Source organism: Phaethon aethereus (genome assembly GCF_964289735.1).
Source record: "Phaethon aethereus genome assembly, chromosome: 1".
Taxonomy (NCBI): Eukaryota; Metazoa; Chordata; class Aves; order Phaethontiformes; family Phaethontidae; genus Phaethon; species Phaethon aethereus.
The window spans coordinates 213,944,632-213,971,665 of NC_138575.1; the positions used below are offsets into that span (position 1 = coordinate 213,944,632).

The 27,034-nt window shown below is 39.9% G+C and overlaps 1 protein-coding gene across 2 annotated transcripts; it reads left to right on the forward strand.

The window, feature by feature from the left end:
- Window positions 1-5,834: 5,834 nt before the first annotated feature.
- Window positions 5,835-27,034, forward strand: RAB38 (RAB38, member RAS oncogene family; the record flags this gene model as incomplete). Of its 2 annotated transcripts, XM_082004329.1 has the most annotated exons (4): window positions 5,835-5,863; window positions 7,896-8,158; window positions 16,017-16,297; window positions 26,882-27,034. In XM_082004329.1, 3 exons carry the CDS (start codon window positions 7,954-7,956, stop codon window positions 27,032-27,034), a joined length of 639 nt encoding a protein of 212 aa, XP_081860455.1. The 2 variants fall into 2 exon arrangements, with proteins under 2 accessions (XP_081860455.1, XP_081860454.1); XM_082004328.1 differs by lacking the exon at window positions 5,835-5,863 and having other exon boundaries at window positions 7,954-8,158.

The window sequence follows — 27,034 nt, forward strand, 5'->3', positions numbered from 1 at the left end:
CTTCCTGGCACAGGTGATTGAGGAGCCGATGAGGGAAGATGCCTTGCTGGACCTCATACTTACAATGTATGGTGATGTGAAAACTAGGTGCAGCTTTGGCTGCAGTGACCATGAGAGAGTGGAGTTCAGAATCCTGAGAAGAGGGAAAAAGCAAGAACAGGTTTACAAGCCTTGACTTCAGGAGAACAGACTTCAGCCTGTTCAGGACTCTGCTTTGAAGAATTCTCTGGGAGGCCCTGGACAGAAGCAGGGTCAAGGAGAGCTGGTTGATTTTCAAGAATCACCTCCTCCAAGCTCAAGAATGGACCATCACGCATCCAGAAAATCAAGCGAAGGCAGCAGGAGGCCTGCATGGATGAACAAGGAGCTCCTGACTAAACTCAAACATGAAAAAGAAGCATACAAGAGGTGGAAGTAGGAACAGGTGACCAGGTAGCAATATAGACTCACTGTCCAAGCATACAGGGATGCCCCCAAAAGTGCCTAGGGAAATGGCTGATGTTGTTGTGAGACTACTCTTGATTATCTTTGAAAGATCATGGAGAGGAGGAGAGTTTCCTGAAGACTGAAAGACAGCAAATTTCACTGCTATCTTCAAGAAGAGCAAGAAGGAGAATTCAGGGACCTACAGGTTGGTAAGCCTCACCTTGATCCCAGGAAAGGTGATGGAGTAAATCCTCCTAGAAGCCATTTCCAAACATGGGAAGGACAAGAAGGTGATTTGGGGTACTCAGCATAGATTTATGAAGAAGAAATCATTCCTGACCAAACAGATAGCCACCTACGATGAAATTACTGTGTGTGGACAGGCTTTTGGTGCTGTCTCCCACAACATCTTCACAGACAAATGGATGAAGTATGGTGGGGTTAGATGAATGGGCAGTGAGTTGGATTGAAAACTGGCTTAATGACCAGGGTCAAAGAGTTGTGATCAGCTGCACAAAGCCTAGCTGGAGGCCACTGACTAGTGCTGTACCCCAGCGTTCAATACTAGGGCCAATACTGTTCAAGATCTTCATTAACGACCTGGACAAGGGGACAGGTTGCACCCTCAGCAAGTTTGCAGCTAATACGAGGTGATTGGTACCCAGATGGGTGTGCTGCCATTCAGAGAGACTTCGACTCTTTTGGGCAGAGATGAATCTCACGATGTTCAACAAGGGGAAATGGCAAGTCCTGTAGCTGGAGAGGAATAATCCCAGGCATCAGTGCATGCTGAGGTCCAACCAGCTAGAAAGAGAAAACAGCTGCAGAGAAAGACCTGGGGGTCCTGGTGGACAACAAGTTGAACCTGAGCCCTGCAGCAAAGAAGGCCAACATCCTCCCAGGCTGCACTAGGCAGAGTGTCGTCAGCAGGTTGAGGGAGGTGATCTTTCTCCTCTAATTAGCATTGGTGAGATACTGTGTCCAATGCTGGGCTCCGCAGTATGAGAGACAAGGAGCCTGAGTCCAGCAAAGGACCACAAAGATGACTAAGGGCTTGGGACATCAAGGAGAGGCTGGGACAGTTTCAGCCTGGAGAAGTGAAGGCTCACGGGGATCTTGTCAATGTGTATAAATACCTGATGGGGTGAGTAAAGAACACAGGCAAAGATAGAAATCCTATTTAAACATAAGAAAAAAGCTTCTTACTCTGTGTATGGTCAAACACTGGAACAAGTTGCCCAGAGAGATTATGTCTCTACCACCGAAGATATTCAAAACCTAACTGCACATGTCTGTGAGCAACTTGCTCTCACTGACTCTACTTTGAACAGGGGGGTTGGACTCAGTGATCTCCAGAAGTACCTTCCCACCTTAGTTATTCTGTGATATTTTAAATTAGAGTCAATGCAACTTACAAACTATACTCCTGATGAACCTTTATCAAGTAAAGGGAGTATCTTTTGTTGCTTTGTTCCATGGTTTAAATTTGCAGTTTGGGAACCCAATCATTAATGGAAGTTATTTAAACCAATGCATATTGATTTATGATCTATTCTCATATATGTCCCTGCACATGAAGTTGGTGCTGCTGGGTGAGCACCATTAGAGATTGATAGTCTCCAGGAATCAGACTTAAATCTACTTGAGTATGACAGCAGTTTTGCTGATGTGATTCAGCCCTGTTCTTTTTAAAGAAGATTTTCTCCATCCCCTCCCCTCACCACCCCCCCCCGTGGGGGACAGGGTAGACTGGTCTCCAAGCTCCTGCTGTAAGAATTGCATATGGACCATCATAGGAAAGCATAATACAGACTACTGACTATTAGAAAATTTCTAGCTTAATTTAGACATACTTATCTGAAGCACGGTTCGATCCTCATTAGACAAGTAATTCACAGTACCTGAAGACAGCTGAAACTGCCGCACTGTCAGTTTGGTTTAGGCTTTTGTTGGTATCTCCATAGTAGCGACCCTGCAATGGGTGTGATGGTGCTGTACAACCTCCGTGAGTGCTCTTACACTTCGCTTATTGAATCGGAGACACGACAACATTTGTCTGGAACCGGCACATTTCAGATTAATTCTGTGCTGTATGCTTTCACTGCCGTCTAGCCTCAGGGAGAAGCCATTTTACTTTTCCCAGAGTATTACTGACCCCCTGCTATTAGATTTTACCCGTGGCAGACATTCTGGTCCTTCTCCTTATTGCTTTTCAAGTTGTCCAGTGTTCATGTATTCCCAGGTGATGGTTCAAATGCACTTGGTGTAAAATGCACTGCAACCCATCTAAGATTTCACTGCAGGCTCCAAAGGATAGATCTTAACTTGGATTTTATTAGGCTCTATGGATCTATACCAAAATAAACAAAATAATTCAGCCTTGAGAAAGGCAATTACATCAAATTTTTATTATTTTTTGAGTCTGATGGAATAGAAAAATATATTTGCATCTGAGTGCTGACTGTGCTCACACAGGTAACTAAAACCATCTGAGATGCCCTGAGGCATCAGTACAGGGCTGATGGATGTGGAAGGTATATTGGAACGTGCAACAAGTAACCAAGCCGGGTCCCTTTATAAGACTAAGAGCTTGTAATTGTGAGAAAGCCACAAGCTCTCACTCTTTAAATACAATTCGTGCACCTATAGGCTGCTAAAATTTGGAATCTCTTTCCCTGTTTTCTCACTGTTTTTCTGCCCTGAATCTTATCGTGCCTTGAGGTCTGATCTTGTGGGATCTGTAACCCTAGAAACAGAGCCATTGCTCTAGTGGGCAAAATTGTACCCTTAAGCTGTAACTCATACCTGTTTAAGACTTTTTTAACAGCGCTGTAGTTGTTCTAGAGGGAAAGGTTTCAGCTGTTTTCAAGAGGTGTAGTTGCTGAGATAAAAGACACTGCCATAGACTATTCCTACCATGCAGACCTTGTTTTGTAGGACATCTGGAGCATAATTCCCAACAGGTAACACTTGGGCATGTCCATTAAGTCTATATTATTATGTTATTGATGGTGTGCTTTCAGCCAGGGTGTAGACTGAACTTTTAATGAGTGAGAATAATTGAGTGCAGGAGTTATAACTCATTTCAGAACAATAACATGACATCTGACCATAAAAGCTAACCAGTACTTCCATTGGTTGCATACACATTTGTTTAAATATTCCTTGAGGGATCTTTCCTGATAAAGTGTATTTTCTGCTAAGTTAATTATAAGTTAAGAAGATCATAATTTAATCAAAGGAGAGTTCTTCTTGCTATGTTTGACAAGTCAATAACCATTCCACTACGGGTATGTTTGATGAGTCAACACTAATTTTTAACTGAATGTCTTAATCGCAAGAACAGTTGGAATGGAAGAAGGGAAAATCCAAACTAATTAAATCCATCTAGTCTAAAAAGAAAATTGGGGGAAATGCACCATTTTGTAAAAGCAGTCTCTTTCTCTGTAAGAGATCATTCTTACCATGATTGACTATTCCCATAATGAAGTCAGTGAATATGCTATGACTGAAATGAGGTATACAATATATTAATAAAAGATGAACAGTCTTCTGTGTTGCTAACAACTTAGTATTTAATCCATACCCCAGGATTAATTGAGATATGTCAGTCTGGCAAAAAAACTGTGTAGAATTTCAATTTTTTGTATTTTTTCTAAAACATAAAATCTTCTATCATATGTATTTAATCTATCATCATACAAATGTATACATATGTATATATACCATTTCTCTGGATTATGGTGTCATTTATATTATATGATATATAGGTCATATATGATATGATATGATATGATATGATATGATATGATATGATATGATATGATATGATATGATATGATATGATATGATATAGGGCATAGGCAGATCCTTTCTAGGCCTTCCAGGCTACCAGGTATAATAGTGATAGCTGTAGTGTAAAACCCCTAGATAATGAGATATGGTCCTTCAAACACATAAATTTCTAATAATTTCAATCTATTTCCTTGGGCAAAAACTATTTTCTCAAGGTTTCAATGTTTCAGACATTGTTGTCATTTTTAAAGATATTTTTGTAACAACCGTGGTGCTCAGTCAGGACTGACATCCTTTTCTGTGGTATATGCCATGCGAAGAGAAGGAGGGATAGTATCCAGGATGCCGTTATGCTGTCCTTGATTCCTGTCAATGTAATTATATCTTCAATTTTACCATTTCTCTCAGGGAAAGAGATCTCTGCTAATGACAGAGAAAATAGTGAGAAATTCCTGAAAATTATCACTGTAAAATGAGTTTCATTCTTATGCTGAGGCCAACACAGTCTGTAATACCTTCTTTTAATGGAACTTGCTTAAATATTATTATTTACAAGAGAAACAAGTAGACTTTGTATCAATTCCTGCCAATTAAAAAAGAGTGTTAATATACCCTATTAATATTCATGTAGCTATTAAAATAGAGATAGCAGAGCATCAGATGACACTATTGTGGCAAATAGCATAGTGGGTAGGCAGTGAACACGAAAATAAAGCAGCACAGATATACATAATATCACGTGGGATTTTCATTATTATTTACATTGATGTAATAAAGTTTAAAATGTATGTCTTTACCAGAGAAAAAACAGACAACCAAAATATAATCATAGCAATATCAACTAAATTGGCAGCATGTTTAGATGTTCTTGTTGCCTGGACGTTGTCAAAGGACCTAAAGCAGCAGAATAAGGGCTTGGAGACACCACCTGGTTCTCCCAGCTTAACAAGTGGCTCCATGTCAGCGGGGCCTTGCTAACTACCTACCCGTGGGTGGCAAATGCAAGCTAATGCGTTTTGTGTTAACTGCCCTTAACTGTTGTCTCGGCTAAGAGAGACGGCATCGCATCAGCTCCGGGCTGTGTGCTGCTTCTGCGGCAGATCTTTGAGTTGCAGTAACCTGGTTGTGTGCCTGAAGGATCAGCTGGCGTCGACAAACAAGTCTTGCAGGGATCGCTTAAGACATGACGAGCCACAATTATCTGCCTTCCCGCATGGCAGTGCTTGCTATTCCTGCAGCAGCGCTGCAAAGGAGCCATGCAGCCACACCTCCCTGCCCCGCGGCCTTCAGGTGCCAGTGAAGCCAGACCAGTACAGACGCATAGCTCAGGACCTGGCAACACTCCTCCGAAAAGATGGAGCGAGGCAGGGCTTAGGGCCTTATCCTGCCCCAGGAGCGTTCAGCAGACGGTGTCTGTAAGAGCCAGTTCACTGTGGAGTTAGGAGATCTGGGTACATCTTTCACGCAGCAGGACAGTTCAGTCCATGCTTCACTTCAGCTCAGTGCATCGTCGCTCTCAATGCAGTGAAGCCTCCTGCACGCCCGCTCCGCAGCTGAACACCGTGCTGGACGCCTCGCTTGTAGCCCTACCACCATCCCGGAGTGACCTTGATTCAGCCTGTGAGGAGCTCATTGTACCAGGGTGTTGCTGGGGCCAAGAATTTAGCCAGGTTCAAAGAAGAACTGGAAACTTAAACAAGTAACACGATTATCCAGAGCTATTAAAGCTAATGCTAACAAAAACTTTGGAAGAGAGGTAAAGCCTCATGCTTCTGGGTGTAGGCCAATCTCTAACACCACTTACTAATAGCCTAAGACCTCCTAAGGTCCTAAGACCTACCTAATATCTGCTCACAGTGATCTTCCACGCACTGTTCTTTGAGCATTGACCATCATCAAAGAAGAATACGAGATCAGATATAATTTCAACCTCATCCAAAACACAAATTTTGTAGTTTGCTAAATTGCTAAACCCTCTCTGCCTGTTCTTTTTTTAACCTCTAAAATAAGAAATCTTCAACTTTAGAGGGGAATTTTAAGTGCTTAGAAGTGCTCGGGCGTTGGATACTCTCTGGAAACAGGAGCGCCGGGAAGGTAAGATTCACAGACCACACACTACCAGTAGCAATACTAATAAGCTTGAATCATGCAAAGTTAGTAACTGATTGGAATGAACTGATTTGCTTCTCAAATTGTAGTCTTTTATGATGTCTGTTAACTAAGAAAGCTAAACCCTTTAAAATGTTCTCTCCAAACAGAAGGATAAAAACTACAGCTTGTTTTTGGAAAGATTAATAAAATAACTTATTGAAAAAAAGCATCGTATTAAAAATTAAAAGTTTCAAGGAAAATAAGACATTTTTCTCCTCAAACTACCCATTTCCACTTCTGTGTGTGAAAATATACAAACTTTAAAGTTTGAGTTTAAAGACTGATTATAAAAGATTGCATAACATAAGTGTTCTGAATTCTTTGTCTACTAAAATCCAGCTTTTTGGATAGATTACAAGTTTCTAATGCCATTTCAGTGCACATTTGGATAAGGACACCATCAAATAATACTTCAGTAAGTGTAAAATGTGTTTGCATTTTATCAAGATCATCAATAAATGTAAAAATCATTCATGGATGAGTTTCACAGAATATTAAAATTCTGGGGCTTTGCCATCAAAACTCTTAAAAGACTCAAACACCTCTAGGTAATGGATAGGGGTGTCCAGCTAAGCTGCCAAGTTGAAACTGTCACTGTGTTCTTCGTTTAAAATATAGGGTCAGTCATGTCAGTGGAATGATTTACTCAAATGTGTTCAATTGTTTGCAAGTTTGGTACCACTTATTTTGGAAAACAGAGGCCTGTTGAGACACTGGCATTCATATGCTGTAATTCTGTTATGCTTTCATAACTTCTGATTATCGGAGCTATGGGGTAAATCTGGATGTTTTACATTTTGGAGTCCAGTTGTATGAAAAAACTCAAGCATAAGCTGTGTGCTGCATTCAGCAGATGTGAGCATGCTTATAGGTACAATCACAATTATGTCAATGAAATTTAAGAATATTTATCTGCTACAATTAAATTCATACAGCACTCCTAGTGTGGACACATGTAAAGATGCTTTATATTGCTATAACTGCCATTTCTCCTGATATAACTGCATTCGCACTGACTTACATCGATTAAAACCAGATCACATCCAAAGTTAAAGTCACACTGGTTTAATTTTTGCACTTAAATGGAGGCGTGAAACCTCTGAAAGGAGATTTCTGCTTTTTTGCAGTAGATGGCATTTTAAAGACGCCTGGAAACAAGCGCAGGGTGATACATTACCACCAAGAAGACAGTGATTAAAACAGAGTATGTAAAACTTGTGCACAAGAGAAACATTGTCCTTCCAGCGAGGCGCGAAACAGGGAGCAGGACGGTTGCATGAATTTTCCTGCAGTCTTTAGTAGCCAGACTAATCCCAGACACACCTCGTGCTGACCTTTACACACACACGCACAACACTTTCTGGGAGACTTTCTTCCCCCAGGCCTTTGCTTACTTCATCTCCCAGCAGGGCTGCCCGCCGGACCTGGTGATCCTGCTTCCGTGCAAAGGGAAGGAGCCTCCACCTACCTTCTCTCCTTCCCTCCCCGGTTCCTCACTCCCTCTCTCCCCCTCGGGCTGGCAGGATTCCTCGGGCAGAGCATGCAATCAGTTCGCAGGGAGCAGCCGCAGCCACAGGAACGATGCAGAAGCACAATCAGAAGGAGCACCTCTACAAGCTGCTGGTGATCGGCGACCTGGGGGTGGGCAAAACCAGCATCATCAAACGTTATGTCCACCAGAACTTCTCCCCCCACTACCGGGCCACCATCGGGGTGGACTTTGCCTTGAAGGTGCTGAGCTGGGATGCTGAGACTGTGGTACGGCTGCAGCTCTGGGATATTGCAGGTGAGTACAGAGGAGAACCCTTTGCTCCGTAACTCATCCAGAGACCATACAAAATATAGACCCAAATTCATTTGTACTAATCTTTAAGTTGGAAAGTGGCCAGTGCCTATGCGGTGAGCGAGAGGAGGTAGAGGAGAGAAAATATTGAAATTTTGGAGTTTCCTTAAAGCCAGCAGACCCCCAAACAAGGGGTGTCAGAGTGAAACCTACCCTGTCTGATTTTTCTCCCAAGCCCTTAGACACGTGCGAGGATGCGGGCACTTCTCTCCAAATGCCCCAGCTCTTCCCCTGTGGCTGCTGCTGTTCCATTTGCCTCATTAAACGAACAGATCCCTGTGATGGGAGGGAGACTAACAAAAATTTCCTGTTACATCTATGTAATTTGTTGGAAGAGATGAGGGATTCAATAACGTGGTTAAAATTATTTTTATAGTTTAAAAAATAAGGACAAAGTGCCACTGAGTTACGTTACCAAAATACATTCCTTCTTCCTCTCCTTCGACCTTCCTCCTCTCTCTTCTACCTTCTTCCTTCGGCCCAATGGAATGTAAACAACTTCTGTCATGCTTTCAAAAGAGAAGTGTTTCTATTTGGCAATAATCCTGGTTGTTAAAAATGTATTTACTCCTGTTTACTTGTCCTTATTCTAACATCAAGCAAAAAAAGATAATTTACTCTGTGCGAGGAGAAAAAGAATAAAGAAGTTCATCTAGCCGTGCATGCTTACATAATTAAAACATACAGGATTTGACATTGTTGCTGTCACTGCTTCGGAGTTTTTGTGTTTGGCTCCCAGTTAAACCCACACCTTGTTTTTGCCACCCCCCCCACTAGGAATTAATAATTTTTGATTCAGCCCACAAAACAAAAGTTCATCTTGGTGGCATATGCTATAGGTAATCATTTTTCATTTAGTGTATGCAGGAATCCAAGTACAGCTATAACACCATAGCTCACAGCAGAAAGGAGGGCGTTTTAAAAACTCAATTAAATTAAGAAGTTGCATTTGAGAAGTAGGGAATAGAGGTAAAGGTTATATCAGCTGTTAGGCGACTATGCCAGCCTGTGGCCTGAGCTGCGGGTTCAGTGATATAGTCTGGAACGGCACAGAGTAAAACTAGTGAAATGAGAAAATTCTTGACATTCTTATCGGCGGAGGGAGTGCCTTTCTTCTGCTCTTAGCCGCCTCATGTCTGAGCTCTGAATTTGGCACCAAGGTACTAAAACTTATGCAACAGCACTGCTTTATGCAAAACGTGCATAACTTCAGCTTTTTTTACACATCGGTATAGTCCTGTGGTTTTATGATGTTAAATATGTATATGCTCAATTTTCTTTATTAAAAGTTGGAATAATGGGGAAAGCATTGCTTTTATTGCTCACCAGTGACCAATTAAAACAATAAATACACACACACCCAGCAAAACTTTTCTGCATGAGAAGAAGAATTTAATAGTAAATTCTGCATGCATCAGGGACTCAAAGAATGTATTTTGCATGCCTTGTTTCAGAGATTTATTACACTGCTAATCATGTGCTGGCGGATCATATGATGTAGCTTTCAGTCAGGCTGCAGAAGCAATTACACCAAGTTGTAGTACTGAATGACTAGCATGCTTTCCGAGTTATCACACATGACAGAGAGAATTACAGCATAGTACTAAATTTCGTATGAATTGCTCAATTCAAAGCATCTCTGTGAAGGTCAAGACAGTGGCCCATAATAAAAAGAGTTGCTGTCTCAGTTTTAATGACTTCTGTGTAAGGAGCTTTAGCTGTCGATGGCTGTACACAGAAAATAAGTTCTGTAAGCAGCACACTGGATTCAGATCAGGGTGGTGCTGGCATAGAAGTTACCATGAATAAAGCTGGTGGGAAAAATCGTTTAAAAATGAAAACGAAGTAAAACTGATTGGAAATATGGAGGGAATGGAAGTGTTTTATCCTGGCTGTGGTTGGTCATGTATCACCACTTGCAAAACACAAATATGTGAAGATAAGAGGGAGGAAAATAACATATCTGGTCTCAGAACATCTTCTCTCTTTTGGTAGAATCTCTGTTATTAGGTTATGTTTAGCTTTGGGGGTAAAGCAATGGATTTCCGGTCTCTAGCCAAGCTGAAGGATGTTGGTTTAGCATTCAGGACATCTTGAATTGAAGCAAATACTGCAAATGTAGCAATAATGTTTCATATCAGTATTTATATATAAATATGTAAGTATATATGTCTGTGTGTATATATATATATAGGTATATATATTAGGCACCATTTTTGTTTCTTACATCCTCTCCTCCCCCTCCATTATACAGCCAGTGAGCTTACTACTAAGCATAATGTGTATTCTTCCTTGCATTTCACTGTCTGGATCAGTGGGTAATAAATTGCTTAACAATCTAGAAATAATTTTCTCAGAAATGTTTTGAATAAAACTAGTATCAAGCTTATCTATATTATTAGTAGGATTTACATACCTGGTGATTTCATGGGAGGAGTGACCAAGCAGTTTACTCTTGTTTACCCTTACAGATGTAAGAAGAAAAAGCAAATTTGGTTCATCTGGTGCCACCACATTTCATAGTTAAATGTAGTTTATATTTCTGTAACATATTTTTCTGTATTCTTTAATTTGTTGAACAAAACTATAGTAAGACCTAATAGCTAAATGCATTTTATGAATGTGAAAATTCATAACATTTATGAATGCATTTTATGCAGGTGAAACTGCATTTATTTAGATGAGAGATAAATGCTGAGCAATGATGATAACTGAGCATTACAAAAAAAAATTCATGGATAAGGTAGGTTCTGCATCACATATTATTACATTGACTTTGGTTTTTTTACCAGTTAATGTATTCCTGAGGCTATGGGTGTTAGACAGGAATGATTGGACAAAACGTCATGGTTTATAATGGTATCTGTAATAACACACTGGCATCAAAATCTATGAATTTATGTCTGATCCAGTGAAGTGCCTAAAGTTTCAAGCGACTGAATTTTCACTGTTGTGTGTGGAAGGAGATATACATGGTAAAATTCTCCTTGTCTTTAATTTCCTCCCAACAGTTCCATTTTATTTCATTGAATGTCATAAAATTCTCAGTTTTGGTGGTCACGCCCCCATTAAAGTGAGCCATCACCTCTACTGCTGTGTCATACGTCTTTAAATCTTGCTCATCAGTCAATTTTTTTAAATTTCCTTTTCTGCTATCTCTGCGTGAGTGTCCTTTAAATTCATTAAGAGATTGTTAGAAGGAAAGCCTTAAAAGAAACTCAATCACCTTTTGCACAGAGCTGCTGTGGCGGGGGTGGCCCTGCGGGTGCAGGCTGGGACCGCTTTTGAAGAAACCAACTATTGCAGACACCAGATCCGGGAGTATTTGCTCTTCATTTCTCGGCGAGGCTGCTCTCAGTGCTACTGTCCGTGTTTCATGTCCACACAGCCCTGAGATCGCTCTGAAGACCGGTTTTAGCTGCAGATTTACTGCAGGGAGCAGCTCTGCCAGTGCGGGGAGGGCAGAGCGAGCACTTCGGAGCCTTCCCCTTCCCTGCCACTCCCTCACGGCTGTGCCAGCACCACTGTTATCCCTCCTGACGTTACGTGTGGGCTGTATTATCCATTATATGGATATTAATATATCCAATATATAAAAAATACGTTGGTTTGCTCTTACAAGGCTGGATGGGATCTCATGAAGAGCTGGACCAATGCACTGGTGACCTCCACACACCACCAGTGGGGAAAGAACAACTTCTTTTCCTTTCCCTGCAACTCTCACCTTCGGCAACAGCCGTCTTTGCACAGATACAGGCAAACGTCTCTGCAGTTTCAAAGTTTTTAAGCCTGTTATGCTCCAGAAGGAGCAAACGGACCGTTCCCTAATGCCAGGCACATCCTCTGCGGTTTAGGCTTTTAGTGGCTGCTAAGCATTGCAGTACATATGCATAAATAAGATAGCCATGGTGATTTCTCGGCTAAGTTACCTTGAAATTATTGTTTTGCAAACATAAATAAGCCCCTTGCTGCGGTGGTTTTATTTCAGTGTAGATTTGCTGTGGGATCTGTAGGCCTGATCCTGTGTGCAGCCTGCTTTTCCACATTCTGGGGTGGTGAACACCAGCTCAAGGCTGGCTTGAGTGTCAATCCATAAAGACAATGACTTGAATTCGAGAGTGAAAATTCTGAAAGTTATTTTGAACTGAAAGGTAAAAAATGTTTAAACCTTCCCCACAAATTCCAGCTTCTCAGTGTTGGCTAAAGGCCCTCTGTAAAGCACGACGGTTCCCAGAAGTTTTTGCCTCTTAGGATGAGGTATGGTGACAAGACGTAAAACCCGTTGGGCATTAGGCAGTTTTAATCAATTTTTATTTTGCATTGTATTTCAGATATTGTGAGTGAGATGGTGGAAATTATCTGAGTTTTACCACTTTATCAGTAGTTTTTAGAACTTTATCAGAGATGATAGTGGTTAGTGGAAATTGTAGATTTCTGTACAAGTGACGTTGGCAAATTTATGTGGAGTGCATTTTTATACAGTATGAAAATTCAGCTGTTGATTGCTTTAAGTCCATGACATTACACCTTTTCCTGCTGCAAAGGTGCCGCTGAGATCGGGATAAATGTGCAGGCAGGTGCCATTCAGACAGGGAGTCCTCCCCTTTAATGGAAAACTTGTTGCTTTGGCACCTTGGTCTCACTGGCTTCACTTCAAAGTGGAGTAGGATTCATCTGGTTTAACAATTAGACACCTTGTACTGCACCATCTGAGTATAAGCTGCTCAACCTGGGCTCACCCGGGGGTTGAGCATAGAGATTAAATACCTCCATAATGAAGCTTATGTGACCACTCTTAAATGTCTATCCTTCCTGAGAAGATGACCTCTAGATATCTCTTCTCCATCTCAGGGCACAAAGAAATCCTCATCTTAGATACAAGCAGTTAATTTTTTGGAACCTAAGCAAAGGCCATCAGACTCGTGGGGTTTGATGCCAGATACCAATGGCCTTGCAAGGGATGCAGTGAAGTACAATCGCCCGGATCAAACAAACATTTCACAAGTTTCTGACCCTTCGAGTGAAAAGCAAAACCCATCTTCCCTAGTTCTTCTTGCAAAGCAGATTCTACTGTTCAAGGCTGCCTGCGAGATACCACTGAATAGCTAATGGTTGATCTATTTTCTAACCTAATTACTGTCTAAGCCATTGTGTTGCTGAAAACCTAAGGCCAGATTCTGACACCTTTAATATATCAAACAGTGCCTAGTTTCATGAGTAATTGTGCTAAATAAAAAAATTTTAGGAACCTCATCTATTAAGATAGGTGTTTGTTCACACAAGGGAGAATCTTTGGAAAAAAGAGTCCTCCTGGATCCTTAGACACAGTATTTAGCTCTCCAAGCACAATAAAAACAATAGAGATCTCTTTTTTCACAATTAAATTAAATAAAAATAAAGTCATTATGCAAATGACATAAAACTAAAAGTCTGTGGTTTACAAACCACCTTTTTCCATTCAGAGTTGCATGTCTTATTTATGCCAAGTATGCTCATATATTAATTGCAACTGATGGGGAAAAAGACCACCTCAGAAAGGCTTTGGGCACTTTATTCAGCCAGCAACTCCATTCTTTCTCCTTCTCTGAAGTGATTGATAATGGAAATTAGTGAGCACTGTCCTCCTGCATAAAGCTGCTTTTACAAACACGGTGGCTTTTCTGTGCAGTGAAAAACCTAGGTATCTGCAGAAGCAGGTGGAAGCAGGAGGAGGAATCAGTGTCATACCTTTTATCAGAACTTTGTGGGCCACTACTAGCCAGAAGGTCACATCATACCAGCCTTTTATTCCTCTAATATCCTCTAAAATTCCTCTAACTTTGATTGTTTTTGATGGCATTATGCTGCAAATTAAGAATTTCATTCACATTCTTATGACAACATGTCCCACCTATCTTAGAGATATGTGTCCCAATAAATAAGTGTAAGGCCCAAGTTTAACTGTTCTTACATCGTGTACATCTCACCTACAGTGCAAGCATCTCAGGAACTTTGCATGAGTGTAAAGTATCACTGAAATACAATCTGCATCAAAAGCTGATTGTATATGTTGCTACTTGCCTCACTGCTAAGTTTCCAAATCAGATCTTGACTTTTGTTTGAAGGTACCTTCTTGCAGATGAAAAAAAAATGCTCAACAAGGAGATTATTGAATAACACATGACTTAGCCGTTCATCTGATTAGCCCACTGATAGGAATCATAAGACATTTTAATAAAGCATAGCCATAAGAAGTTTTCAGTATGACCTCATATTTCCCAGAAATGATGTATTTCTATCTTGCTTTATCAACGGGACACAGTGTTTGTTTAAGGTGAAAAAAAAATCTAACATGAATTTGGAGAAGACAGACATTCACTTTTGGTTTCTGTATCACGTGAATGCCTTTCTCCTTGCTGCAAGAGCTAGTGCATAAAACCAGAGATAAACATCACAAACAGGTGGTGTTGACCCCATAAGTGTGTTCAGTGCTATTTCCATTAAATGAAACTGCATGGTCTAGATGCCCAGTAATCAGCACTCTTCAGTTCTCAACCCAGCCTTACATTTGACAGCACTATTTCCATCAGATAAAAGCTCCACAGGTAACCTTCCTAGGGTCAGAGGCAGACTGCCAGTCGTCTTGTTTTCCTAACCTACTCAGAATTATGCACATTGAGAAAATAAGGCTAGAAATGGGTTTCCATTGAATGTTGCCTATAGCACCTTTTCTCAGCTATGGAAGCATATGGTTAAATACAAGAGTTGTCTTGCTTAAAGACTGCTGTCGTGAGATGTTTCAGGAATTTATAATTCTTTTTCAGATCACAGCTCAGCAGTATACCTCAATGGAAATTCTATTTTTTCAGTTCAAGAAAAATTCTGTGTAATTTATTTCCATTCATGGAAACATTTTTTCAAAGTTCCCATGAAAACAGCATATATATTAACAAACCCACACCTGATGAACATACCACATCCTGACATCAGGTGTGTTAATTTTTACACTCTTAATCATACAAAATGGTAGATATTTACAAATGACCATGTTTGAATATAATAACATATTGTTAGCCCACAAAACACTATAAGTAAGTTCCCAGAAAACACTTTGAATTCAGCAAATAAAACCATAAAGCTTCTGAACAGATCTAGTGTGAAATGCCTCCTCCCAGATCTTTTCAGCGGAGCAATACAGCTCTTCGTATGGCTACTGCTGTGCTATTTTGCAGAACGCTTTACATGTTTGTAAGGCTTTAAATTCACCTTTCTCACCTCTGTGTTTTAGTTTACCAGTAAAAGCAAATTCATAATAGTGCCTGGTATGGCTCCAGAGCTTAATTATGTTACTGTTGATTATTATCACTTGCATAAGAATATGCAGGATGGTCTTTGTGCATGAGCAGACCAGCTGTATTACGTTTCCCGCAAAATACCATAGTATTAAGGAGCTTCCAATCTGGTACCTAGATTTTTTGTGACTCCTGTTTAAATTCCTATAACGTATACCAAGACCCTTGGTACTGTCCACAGACCTAGAAATCTCGATGATTAATAAGACTGTACACAGAAGTTCAAGCTTGTCATAAAGTTATTACATTTCCTTGGGTGTTTGCTTTAAAAGTTCTTTTTCATGATATATTTTCTTGCATGGTACTTATCGTTATTTAGACAGTGTATCTTTCCAGAGACTTACAAAATGAAGTCCTCCCTTCAGTAATGTCCTCTTAGAAATCCTGCTATGTGAAATATTGACCTGGATTGGAAGCAGTGATTTTTACCATGTGGTGGTTTTTTTCCCCTCCTACTTTCTTCATCACAGGTCAGGAAAGATTTGGAAACATGACCAGGGTATATTACAGAGAAGCCATGGGGGCATTTATTGTCTTTGACGTTACAAGACCTGCAACATTTGAAGCAGTGACAAAATGGAAAGAGGATTTGGACTCTAAGTTGGTTCTTCCAAATGGCAAACCTGTGCCAACAGTCCTCTTAGCAAACAAATGCGACCAGGGAATAGATGTTCTTATGAACAACGGCATCAAGATGGATCAGTTCTGCAAAGAGAATGGGTTCGTGGGCTGGTTTGAAACATCAGCCAAGGTAATGTTTCCATTTCTTTTTAAACGTTTCTCCAAGTGCAGAGAAATTGGTTCCTAAAATAATTCACTCGGTCAAAATGTGTACCTTGCAATGCTCCTCTCTTGGTGGAATTAATTAAAGGTGAATTTGTAAATTAATACATTTCTTTTTTTTAGGTCTTTTACTGCAAAGCAAATTATATGCAACGTTCTGAAATGCAGCTGCTCTAATACGATAGGCCAGCAGTAAAGTATGTAACTGGTCAACAACGTACTGCGTAATAGCCTGGGGAGAAAGATGACCTTTGGCAAGGCACAAAAGCTACCTCTTATGAATGATGTGAGGATATTTTGGGGGTTGGATTAGATGACCTTTAAAGGTCCCTTCCAACCCAAACTATTCTATGATTCTATGATTTTTCATAATTCTTAACAGTGAATATTATCTCTAAATATTTATATAACCACTTTGCTTGAGGAATGCTGATTTGAGACAATAGCTTTATTGTGTTACATTCCAGAAAAAAAGTCGGTCTATCGTAGCGCTTGTACCGTGCTTACTCTTATAAACTTTTATTCTCAAAAGCCTTTTCAAAAAAATCACATATCTGGGGAGGAAGGAAAGATCAGTGGTCAAAGAGCCTAACGAGCTGCTCTGAGGTTCAGTTCCTTGCCTTGGTACAGATTTCCTGGGTGCCTATAAGAAAATGGAGATAAAAAGCAGAACGGGCACTGGGACTTTCAGAGTATAAAGGCCCAAGGTACAGTGGTCCGGTATATCAGTTTGAGATTTCTCAGATAATCTCAGTGCATGCAAGGTTTGGAGAGCTGACATGTGAAATATTGATTTGAACACAACAGCTCAATGGATATTGTGTTTATTGTATTCTCCAGTTATGAAAGCTGGTGTCACCACTAACAGCTCTGGGGAATGTTTGGACATTTTAAACGTAAACAGTTTGGCTCTGGCTTGACCTAGGTTGTTCGTAGACTGAAAGCAAAAATGCTACATTCAGTTGTTTAATTTCTTTTAAGCACTTTATGAAAGTTAAGAACCTTTGGAGTGTATATTTGTATTTTACTTTTCTGGACTTAACTCCTTCTTTAAGCATTAATATTTCAAAGAAGTCTCACTTGTAACCAGCAGATGTAACGAATGGGTCTCAAAATTTCCTACCGAATGGGTCTCAAAACTAGTCACCGTTTCTTCAAAATGCCATTTTTAGGGAGACATTTTGGTCTAGGTCAGTGTGTAAATTATCAGGCTCTACAAACAGGGTACTTCTCATTCCTGCATGGTCAGGACCTAGTTTGAATTCAGGTCTGTGGGTCTCCGCTGATTTCTGCTGGATGAGGCCACCAGAATCCAGTGTTCCTCTCTACGATAACCAAACTTTGACTATGGACAGTGTCTAGTTCTGGTTAACAAAGAGGCCAAGGTCTCTTACATCGTCTTCTTCCTGATAATTATGGCAGAAAGCTAATTATTTCAGGAAAAAAAGAAAGCCTAGGGAGCAAAGCATTTGGAATAGCAGTTACAAGAAGAAAATGTGGAGAGTTGAGGGGATTATTACAGGACAAATTATTGTTATTTGTACAAGAACTACATATTCTGCCCCTTTTCAATATTCTATTAGGCGTCTAACTGTCTTTCAGACCACAAATAACATGAAATATCTGGTTGCAAGTATTTGTGATCCAGTTCACCAGTGATGTGTAACACTGTATATGGCTGTTTTCTTCAGAATCACTTTTTTTTTCATTTCTGTCATGTACGTGAGTCTACATTTCCTGGGGACAATAACCAATTCACTGAAAGCTAAGACCTGAGGGCAAAATCACTGCAAAAATCATGTGGAGAGAAATGAATAACAGATTGATTTAAAATGCCGGTATCTGAAAGACTTTCAAAGAGAATGAGAGGGAACAGGATTGACCATTGTTTAAAGGACACAGGCACATAGTTTCATTATTCTAGGTTTGGCTCAACAAAGCCATGCAGCTGGTCACTGCTGTTTGGCCTACGAGAAGGGAATCTGTACCGTGAACTCCATACATCAGTTCCCAGCAAGCACCTGTCCACCTCTTAAAAAGAACAACCATATTTATTGTGCCAAGGGCCATTGCAGGTCATGGCAGAGAATGAATGCACCATTTCAAAAATGGCAGAGAGGTTTTACTGTGGTGATGGAGCCTGTCTTAGGCAGAACTATGGAAGTGTAAAGGACAATTAAAGTTTTAAAAAGTCACAACAGGAGAAAATTCAGTCCAAGTTTTTCTGGGCCACATGGAATTAAGATTTTGAGTTATTTCAAACAGAGGAAATATCGAGATTCTTATTTTATGTAACTCAGAAATAACTGCCAGCCAAGCAGTCCTCATGTTACCAGTGCACTCACATGGGAACAGAAAGAAATCCATCTGACAAGACTTCTCTTCAAAAGCCACTGTGAAGGGAGTAGTGGGAGTTGAGGACACATGACTGTTACCAGTCTGTTCTCTGCTGCTATAGACTAAAGGCTAGGATCTGTTATTCTGCAATCCCCACACTTCATTTCCACCCAGAATTGGAGGCTCCTGACTTGAAAATGATGCAAAGAAGAGTAAGTCCACTAAAGAGGGTAGAATCGCAACATTTAGGCTAAGTTAGATCAGAATAATTTCCCCACTTGGTCTAAGTTCTGAACTAAACCCTACACGTTTTTTCTAAACAAGTTATTATTACTGCTATTTTAAAATACTGGATGTTACATGTATCTGGTATTCTTTCAGCCTAGGGCATATTAAATAATTGAACTTGGGTCTGGGGAAAGTAAAAACCTAGCTATGTTTGCTATAGAGAATAGAAATTCTTTTCTGAAGCAGAATAATACTGAGAAAGAAGTCATCATATTGCAGCTAGCAGTGTTAGGAGTTCAAATAAGTAATAACTCTTTTTTGTGGTATCCTGGAATAATTAGATCTCCAGAGGTTTTCTGGAGACGTGCTTGGAAACGTTATAGCCTTCAGAGCAAACTGAGTATGATTTATGCATTTTGGAAAAACAAAGGTGATTACTTATAAAAATACATCTTTTAGTTCTGGTTGCCTTGCGGAAAGTAGTATGCTATATATGTACCTACCATATTTCAAGCTGTCAATAGCTTGAAATTTTTGTCTGTAGCACTGGCAGATTACACCAAAAAACATCACTGTATTATTCTCTGGTGCTGTTTTTCTTAAGTTAACAGCTTCAATATAAAACACTTGAGCTGCCTAATGCATTCTCACATATTAGTTTTGATTCTTACATTAATCTAAAGAAAATACTCAGCCTGTTCCGATCTTCTGCTCCCTACAAAGATAGAAGAATCTGTTCTGATGGTTTGCAATGTAAGAAGGGCCTTGTTGGGCAACAGCACAACGCAGTAGAGTCATAAGTTGCGCACATCACCATACATCCAGTGGATAGCCTGGTCTCTTTTACGTATGGTTATTTGGTTTGTTCATATTGATTGCAGTCTGAAAGGCACATCCCCAGATAGTCATGAAATAACACTTAAGAGTAAATTCTTTAATAAATCTTATTACCAGAACTATTGTGAAAGATGCATTTTTTTAAAGGAAGGAAATTTCTCCTTCCTGTCACACATTTAATTATCCAGCATGTGGCCAGAGTAGCTGAGAGCTCCACTCACATTTCCAAGCTTTTAAACTGTTTTCACCACTATTCCTAGTTCAAAGAGGTGAGCTTTTGACTTGGATTAGAAAAGCAGCAATTTCAAGCTTATTATCACTTTATAATGAAAATGGAATTTATGCATCAAAACAGTCAAGTCAGGCAAAACTAAATGCTCTTGAAAATACCTACTTCAGAAATAACTTCAAATATCTTACAACTGACCATAGCTGTGCTGTGATTATGCCTGAGTTCCCCCTTCCCCTGCTGTAATTCTGCTGTCAGCCATACAGAATTAGGTGAAAAGACATTCACTTTTTGCCCAAATTGCCCAGAAGGACTGGTAGCTCTGCTTTTCAGATCCTTGCCAAACTAGGCTAAGCACACAGCTCCTTTTCTGCTGACCATTGTGGCTGGCAGACTGAATGAACACTGAGTCTCTGGGCTATGTGGACACATCCTATTTGGACCAGGAAAAAGTTACAGAATCTTTCCTCCTCTAGGAATAGTGGATAATAACACGTCCTTTCTCCAGCTTTTGTCTGACAGACAGTCCATAGTGTGTCATAGCACCCAAACACTGGACTAGGAGGTCTGTGTCACTGATCTACCTGGTGGCCTTCAGAAAGTCACTCTTTCCTCTGATCCACCTCTTCTTCCGTAAAGCAAGGACAGAAATTCTGCTCGTCTTACTAGTGTGTTCTGTGCATGAAACAAGCTCTACTATCCCTTGTCTAAATCACCAATTCTTCTGACTGGACAATTATTATGAAACTTGAAAAAAACAAGTTATACTGTAGCCTTGCAGAGGAACACAATATGTGTTTTCAATTTCCGTAAAGACAAATGAGGTTTGGACATGTATTTGAATTAGGCTGACACACTGTAGCTAATCTGCTGATCTGGTAACTGAAACCAAAGCAATACATTTGGCACTGCCAGACCCGGATAGGGGTGTGTATCTTCCTACACTGTCTTCTTAATTCCCTTCAAAAATATCTAACCAACCTCACTACACAGAACCTTAGAAAATATTTCTAAGAAACACAACCACACCAGTATGGCACAGCATCTTAATAAGACTCTGCTGCCAGCAGTTTCCTTGGGAGCTCTGCTAAGGGAGCATGTGGAGCCATTCCCTCAGATTCCTTGCTCCAGGGTAGTGCAGGTTAAAACATCTTGAAAGTCATATCCCTGCTCCTGGATTTTAATGTGTTATAGAAATAAAATGTAGAAACTATGTGATTATCACTAGGTTTCCATCTAATACCTGAATAATTCAGAATTTGTAAATATTTACTTAAGGGAACTTGATTTTCTTTAACTCCAGTAGTAGAGTCTAAGGTCATGTCTCTAAGTGGTGATGGCTTAGACCTCCCCAACTGCCCATCTTAGGTAGCTATGCCTGCATACACGTTGTTCTTCACCCTGACTTGCAAGGTAAGACTCAGAAGCATCAGATTCAGTCAGAGAAGGAAACTACCCAAATATAGAAAAGGAGTAGTTTTATACCAGAAAACAACCAGACAAACAAATCTAAGATATCTGCATGGCAAAGAAAAAAAATTTCATTTGGAAGTGACACAGGACCGTAAAACTAGCAAAGGCTTTTTTTCTTTTGTAAAGAGCTAAGAGTCAGTCTAGCCTGAGGGGATTTATTTCATATATAAAAATGGAATGTTCTAAATGTTCTGCATCTGCATTAGAGCTGACAGATAAGGAGGCAATCCAGAATGCAAAGAAGCTTGCTGAGCCTGTGTACTGCTTTGAGACACATCCCATGAAGTATTTGTTTTCCTTTCTGTTGATTGTCATGTTACAAGACTAAGACATTATTTCCCATAGTAATAAGTTCAAAGGTTTTAAATCATGCAATTCTACTTCCCTGCCCCAAGTTGCTATCCTTTCCCCAAAAGTGCCCTTTGAAGACACACATTTGAAAGAGATCAAGATACAAAGCAAACTGTAATTTTATTTGTGTCTTCCAGTGTTCATTTCTGGCTTTCAGAGATAGCTCAGAATTATTTTCTTTGCCTTGCTTTATTTGCTAATAGAATAAAGAGTAGCATGTGCTGATTTTCACTTTTGCATTCCTTCTTGATTGGGTCAAGAGGACGACTGACTCAAGTAGTCAGACGTCATCACAGGAGCTGGGTTCAGGTCCTTGCTCTGGCAGACATTGGCAGGTTGATGCAGGGTAAATCACTTAGGGCTGGATTCACAACTTAGTTCTTGCATCACTGACTGTGATAGTCTTTCAGGTGCTGGGGCTTACTGAGGCACAAAAGTCACAGAAATGGGCTAGGCATCTCAGGGGGCAGGGCAAGGGGAGATGCCCAGGAAAGGGTTCCATAAAATCTAGCATACTAAATCAGAATGTCAATATGAGAAGTAGAGCAGAAGCAGGAAGAGAGGACTGAGAGCAACAAAGGTGCCTTGATATGGGCAAGATCCTTCTTTTTTGGTCTTGCAGTAAAAACTCTTTCATAAGCCTTAGGAAAAAAAGCTGTTGCATTCCCACCTTGTTATGAGAAGGCTTCAAACTATGCCATCTCCCATTTTCCATCTAGCCACCATGTGCTGGACCAGGTTTCATGCAGTTTCCTCTGTTTGGGGCTCTGCTTTTCTCCATTTGACAAATGGCCATAGCAGCACTTCCCTATCACAGAAAGATGCTGTGAAGATAAACATGTCAAAGGTGCAGTGCTGAGTAATAGCAGCCTAAAAGTAGTATAGGTAGACAGACCTTGCCCAGTGTTTGGAGAACTGTTAAGGTAAAAGTGCCCTGAGAGCGGTCTGGAAAACAAGCTACAGCACTACAGGTGCATCTAGTACCATGTCAAGAGCTAGATAACCCCTGATCATCTTGATGTTAAGAAGTGGCTCCACCAAGGAGGCAGAGTAGGCCCCTCAGTATGACCTAAAGAATTTGCTCAGAACATGAAAAGGAGTTAGTAAAACCAAGAAGAGAAGAGAAGAGAAGAGAAGAAGAGAAGAGAAGAGAAGAGAAGAGAAGAGAAGAGAAGAGAAGAGAAGAGAAGAGAAGAGAAGAGAAGAGAAGAGAAGAGAAGAGAAGAGAAGAGAAGAGAAGAGAAGAGAAGAGAAGAGAAGAGAAGAGAAGAGAAGAGAAGAGAAGAGAAGAGAAGAGAAGAGAAGAGAAGAGAAGAGAAGAGAAGAGAAGAGAAGAGAAAAATGAGGCAAGGCAAGGTGAGGTGAAGCGAGGCAAGGAAAGGAGGAAGAAAACATTCTGAACTGCAGTAATCATCACAATTCCTGTGGTGCCTTGTGTAGAACAAAAACTATAAAGGAGATGAAAGTTAAGGCATTTCAACATACAGAACCACTGAAAGACATCGTTTCACTCTGTTGTCTCACCTATATTTTCTTTCTTTTTTGAAACATAATTAACTTTATTTTTAGGCATAATTGGGGCTGTTTCCATGTTTCAGTACAGTTAGTAGGGTGTCTGTGATTATTCCTCTCTGTCCAATCTTACACTCTGATTGTTGGTTTCTTTGTATTTGTTGGGTGAATTTTCAGCTGCTCCTTTTTTTCTGCCCTTCCCTAGATTGCCTTTCAACACCTCCTGCTCTCTAAAATTACCAGGTCTCTGGGTGTCTGTGTTTGGATAGCAGATCACCTTCTACTGTCTGCAGCTGCTTCACTGCCTAGCAGAATATTGATTTTTTTTTTTTTTTTTTTTTTTTTTGCAAAACACACTGTAGGAGGAGAGGTGCAGAAATCAATATTTCATTAGACAGACCAGAATACAACCGTGTCTGATCCATAGACCTGGGACACGGAGTAGGCACCGTAGGATTAGGGTTGTAACAAAAGGCAATAGTAGCATCAGAAAGGAAGCGGTCAAGGCATAGAGCTGGGACAGCAGGAGTTCCTTTGTTGGCATGAGCACAGGCTTCTTGCAGCAAGTGACTGAGCATGTCACTCCTCATCCATACCATGTACCAGTTGTCATCTGAACTATGGGAGAAGGCTGGAGCTAGACACAAGCGGAAAACCAGCTGTGCTGTCTGCTGGAGTCACCCTTCCTCTCTTGCTCACTTTGTACCCCAGCAGAAATTTTCATCCACACAGCTTAACAGTTCATATAAATGTTCAGGATAAGAAAATGCCTCTCCGATCTAACACACACTACAGAGAGGACACTTTACTCCTTTCCTCTCATGTAGAACCAAAGGCAGAATTTAATGGCACGGGTGCAAATGCTTTGAATAGTGGATCCTCGCAAACCACCACACTTTGCTTGAAGAAGTAAGAGCTCAGTCACAAACTTCAGCAGGCACATCTGAAGGGATGGTGCCCTGGTAGAGAGGAAGATGGGCATGGACTGAAAGTGGAAGCCTTTACAAGTGGAACGGCCAGGGCCAGGGGGGACTCTATCTGTATCTAATCCCAGTTTACAGATATTCAGTAGATCTGGGCCGACACCTACCAGGGAAACAGCAAACTCAATCCAAAATGCAATTAATAACATAATAAGGAATATGGGTCACATTTGGTAAACCATTTCATTAAGAAGGAGAAAGAGCAATGCTTTTAGTTTTCATATTCCCAAAACTAAATATTTTGACTTCTTATGTCAAAACAATACTTGCATGTTCAGATTTGGCTTTCTTCCCCAAAAAAACTATAGAGGTTTAAAAAGAGGTTTTATAATCCAATTTCACTTTGGTTTGAGCTCTGGCTGAAATCAAACAGCATTGCTTTTTTCTTTTGAATATTTAGGCTCAGGTGTGTCACATGGACTTCCAGTCCATCACCAGTCAGGATGAGGGATGTCCACCTATAACCTTTTTATGGTTTTGTGGGCTTGGGTTCCTTCTCCCTTTCCCACTCTTACAAAATGCTGACCTTAAGCCTCTGACAAAGAGGGTTTCTGTTAATACATCTGAACATTAATCAATTTGGGCACAATCTCAGATAGTCACTAAGACATTATTGAAAAAATGCATGCTGCCATCCCAAGAAAGAAGCAGCACACGGGTAAATGAAAAGTTTATTGGTGTGTTAATAAAGGAAAACACAATGCAATGATTTTTACGTGTGTATTTTTGTGCATTTAGCAATCTGTTTTGTCTTCAGCAGTTCTGAGAGATATTTTTCATTGCCTATTTTTTCTAATAAAATTTCACAGTGTTCTGAAAAAGGCTTTTGGTGCATGCTTGAGGAATTTGCTTGTCTGGTCTGAGAGCGCCATGTGATACAGCAACATTTTAACATCTGCGTACAGAGCCGATTCCCAGCTCTGTATTACCTTCTAGGGGTTAGTATGTAAGTGTACTTGTCTGAAGATTTGGTTTTTTACAACCAACTGATATTCTTTACAGGGCAAATTTCAAATAGTTACGTTCACTTGTGCAGATGAAGAAACCTGTGAAATCTTGTCACTAATAAAGATTTTCAGTTAGATCCCCAGATTTCAGCTCTTACTGTGGTGCAGAGGGATGGACAGTGGAGTTTGTGGAGCTTGCCGTTGATTTCAAGGGAGTTAGAAATCAGCCTCACAGAATTCATTACTTTAGCTTTTGATCTTCATATAATTGTACCATCTCTGCTGAAACACACACACATGTACTTTGGTTTCTTTCTTTTATAGCTGAACTTCATACCGAAACATCTCATCTGACCTTTTTTGAACATACACATGCAAAAAAAAAAAAAAGTTTCATATATTAAATGTTACAGGTTATTTCATTAATCATTCTGAATTGATTCTGAGCATTTGCTGAAGGTAGACTTCATGGCATTGTGTGCGTGGGTGTTTATGGTCTCAGTACAACAGGCTTCAGATTCAGCTTGGAAACCTGGGGCACTCCTAGACTGCAAGTAAAAACATTATCTTTATGGACCAGGAGGAGTATATGCATATACATAAACGTATATATTTGTATGCATTTTTATATGTATGTATGTATGTATGTATGTAAGGGTGTGATACAATTTCTCAGAAGATTGAAGCTACAGTGAAGTTTCTATCTCCTGTCATATAAAATAAGTAATCAAGGCCAATAGCTAGAGTAGAAGAGTGTCTTTTATGCCAGAAAGCCTGACTTTCTGTTCCAAACATACCAGTGGTTGTCATTAAAGAAAAATCCTTACACATTATTAGTGCTTCTTTTATATGCTGTGCTGAGCTGGGTCTCACTGATCAGGTTGTTTCATCTTTGCTTTTTCTACAAACAGAATAAGGGTTGCTGCAAGTTAAACATGCTGTTGAAATAAGACACATGTAGAAAAAGACCTGTTTTTGTTCTAAACCTCTAGAGTGAGAATTTCTTTCTTACAAATGAAACCAATGGTGATATGGCTCTTCTGAAGCAGTACATTGGAGATAGCTCAGTCTCAGCAAAACATAAGTGAGGATTCCAAATGATGTAGAACATTTTTTACTGTTTTGTGAATAACTTGAGATTGTATCATTTATTCAATTAATCTGGCTCATCACAGGTTTCATTGTGAGCATTGTATACAGAAATCTTCCTGAAACTGAGGAAAAGGCTTTAAAAAATAAGTGCTATTGATGGCTGAAACTGTTGGTAGGTAATTATTAATTTGAAAATCAGAGTAACCATTATTCAAGCAGTAACATAGGGATTTTGGAGTGTTACTTCAGGCATCTGTCTTTAACACCCTTCTGGCATTTGTTTGTTTAGTTTATTGAAGCAATCAAATCACCAAGAGTTTGGCATAATTTGAAGTGAGCTCTGTGTATAATTTAAAGGAGATATGAATCATAATGTACAAAAAACTTAACTAACTTAAAAACTACAGGAAGTGTTACTTAATACAGTCAATTTTTAAAAGCTCTTTATTAAGGAAAAGAAACTTTTGATGTTGCCTAGAGAAAAATTTAATTATGCACAGGAAATATGCAGCATGGTGTAATTAATATTGACTAATCAACCTCTCTTTCTCTTTCACTTGCAGGAAAATATAAACATCAATGAAGCTTCCAGATGCTTGGTGAAACACATAATTGCTAGTGAGAGTGACCCAGTTCAGTCTATTGAACCAGATATTATAAAGCCACACTTGAATTCCTCCAAGATAGTCAGTTGTTCAGCTTGCTTTAAATCCTGA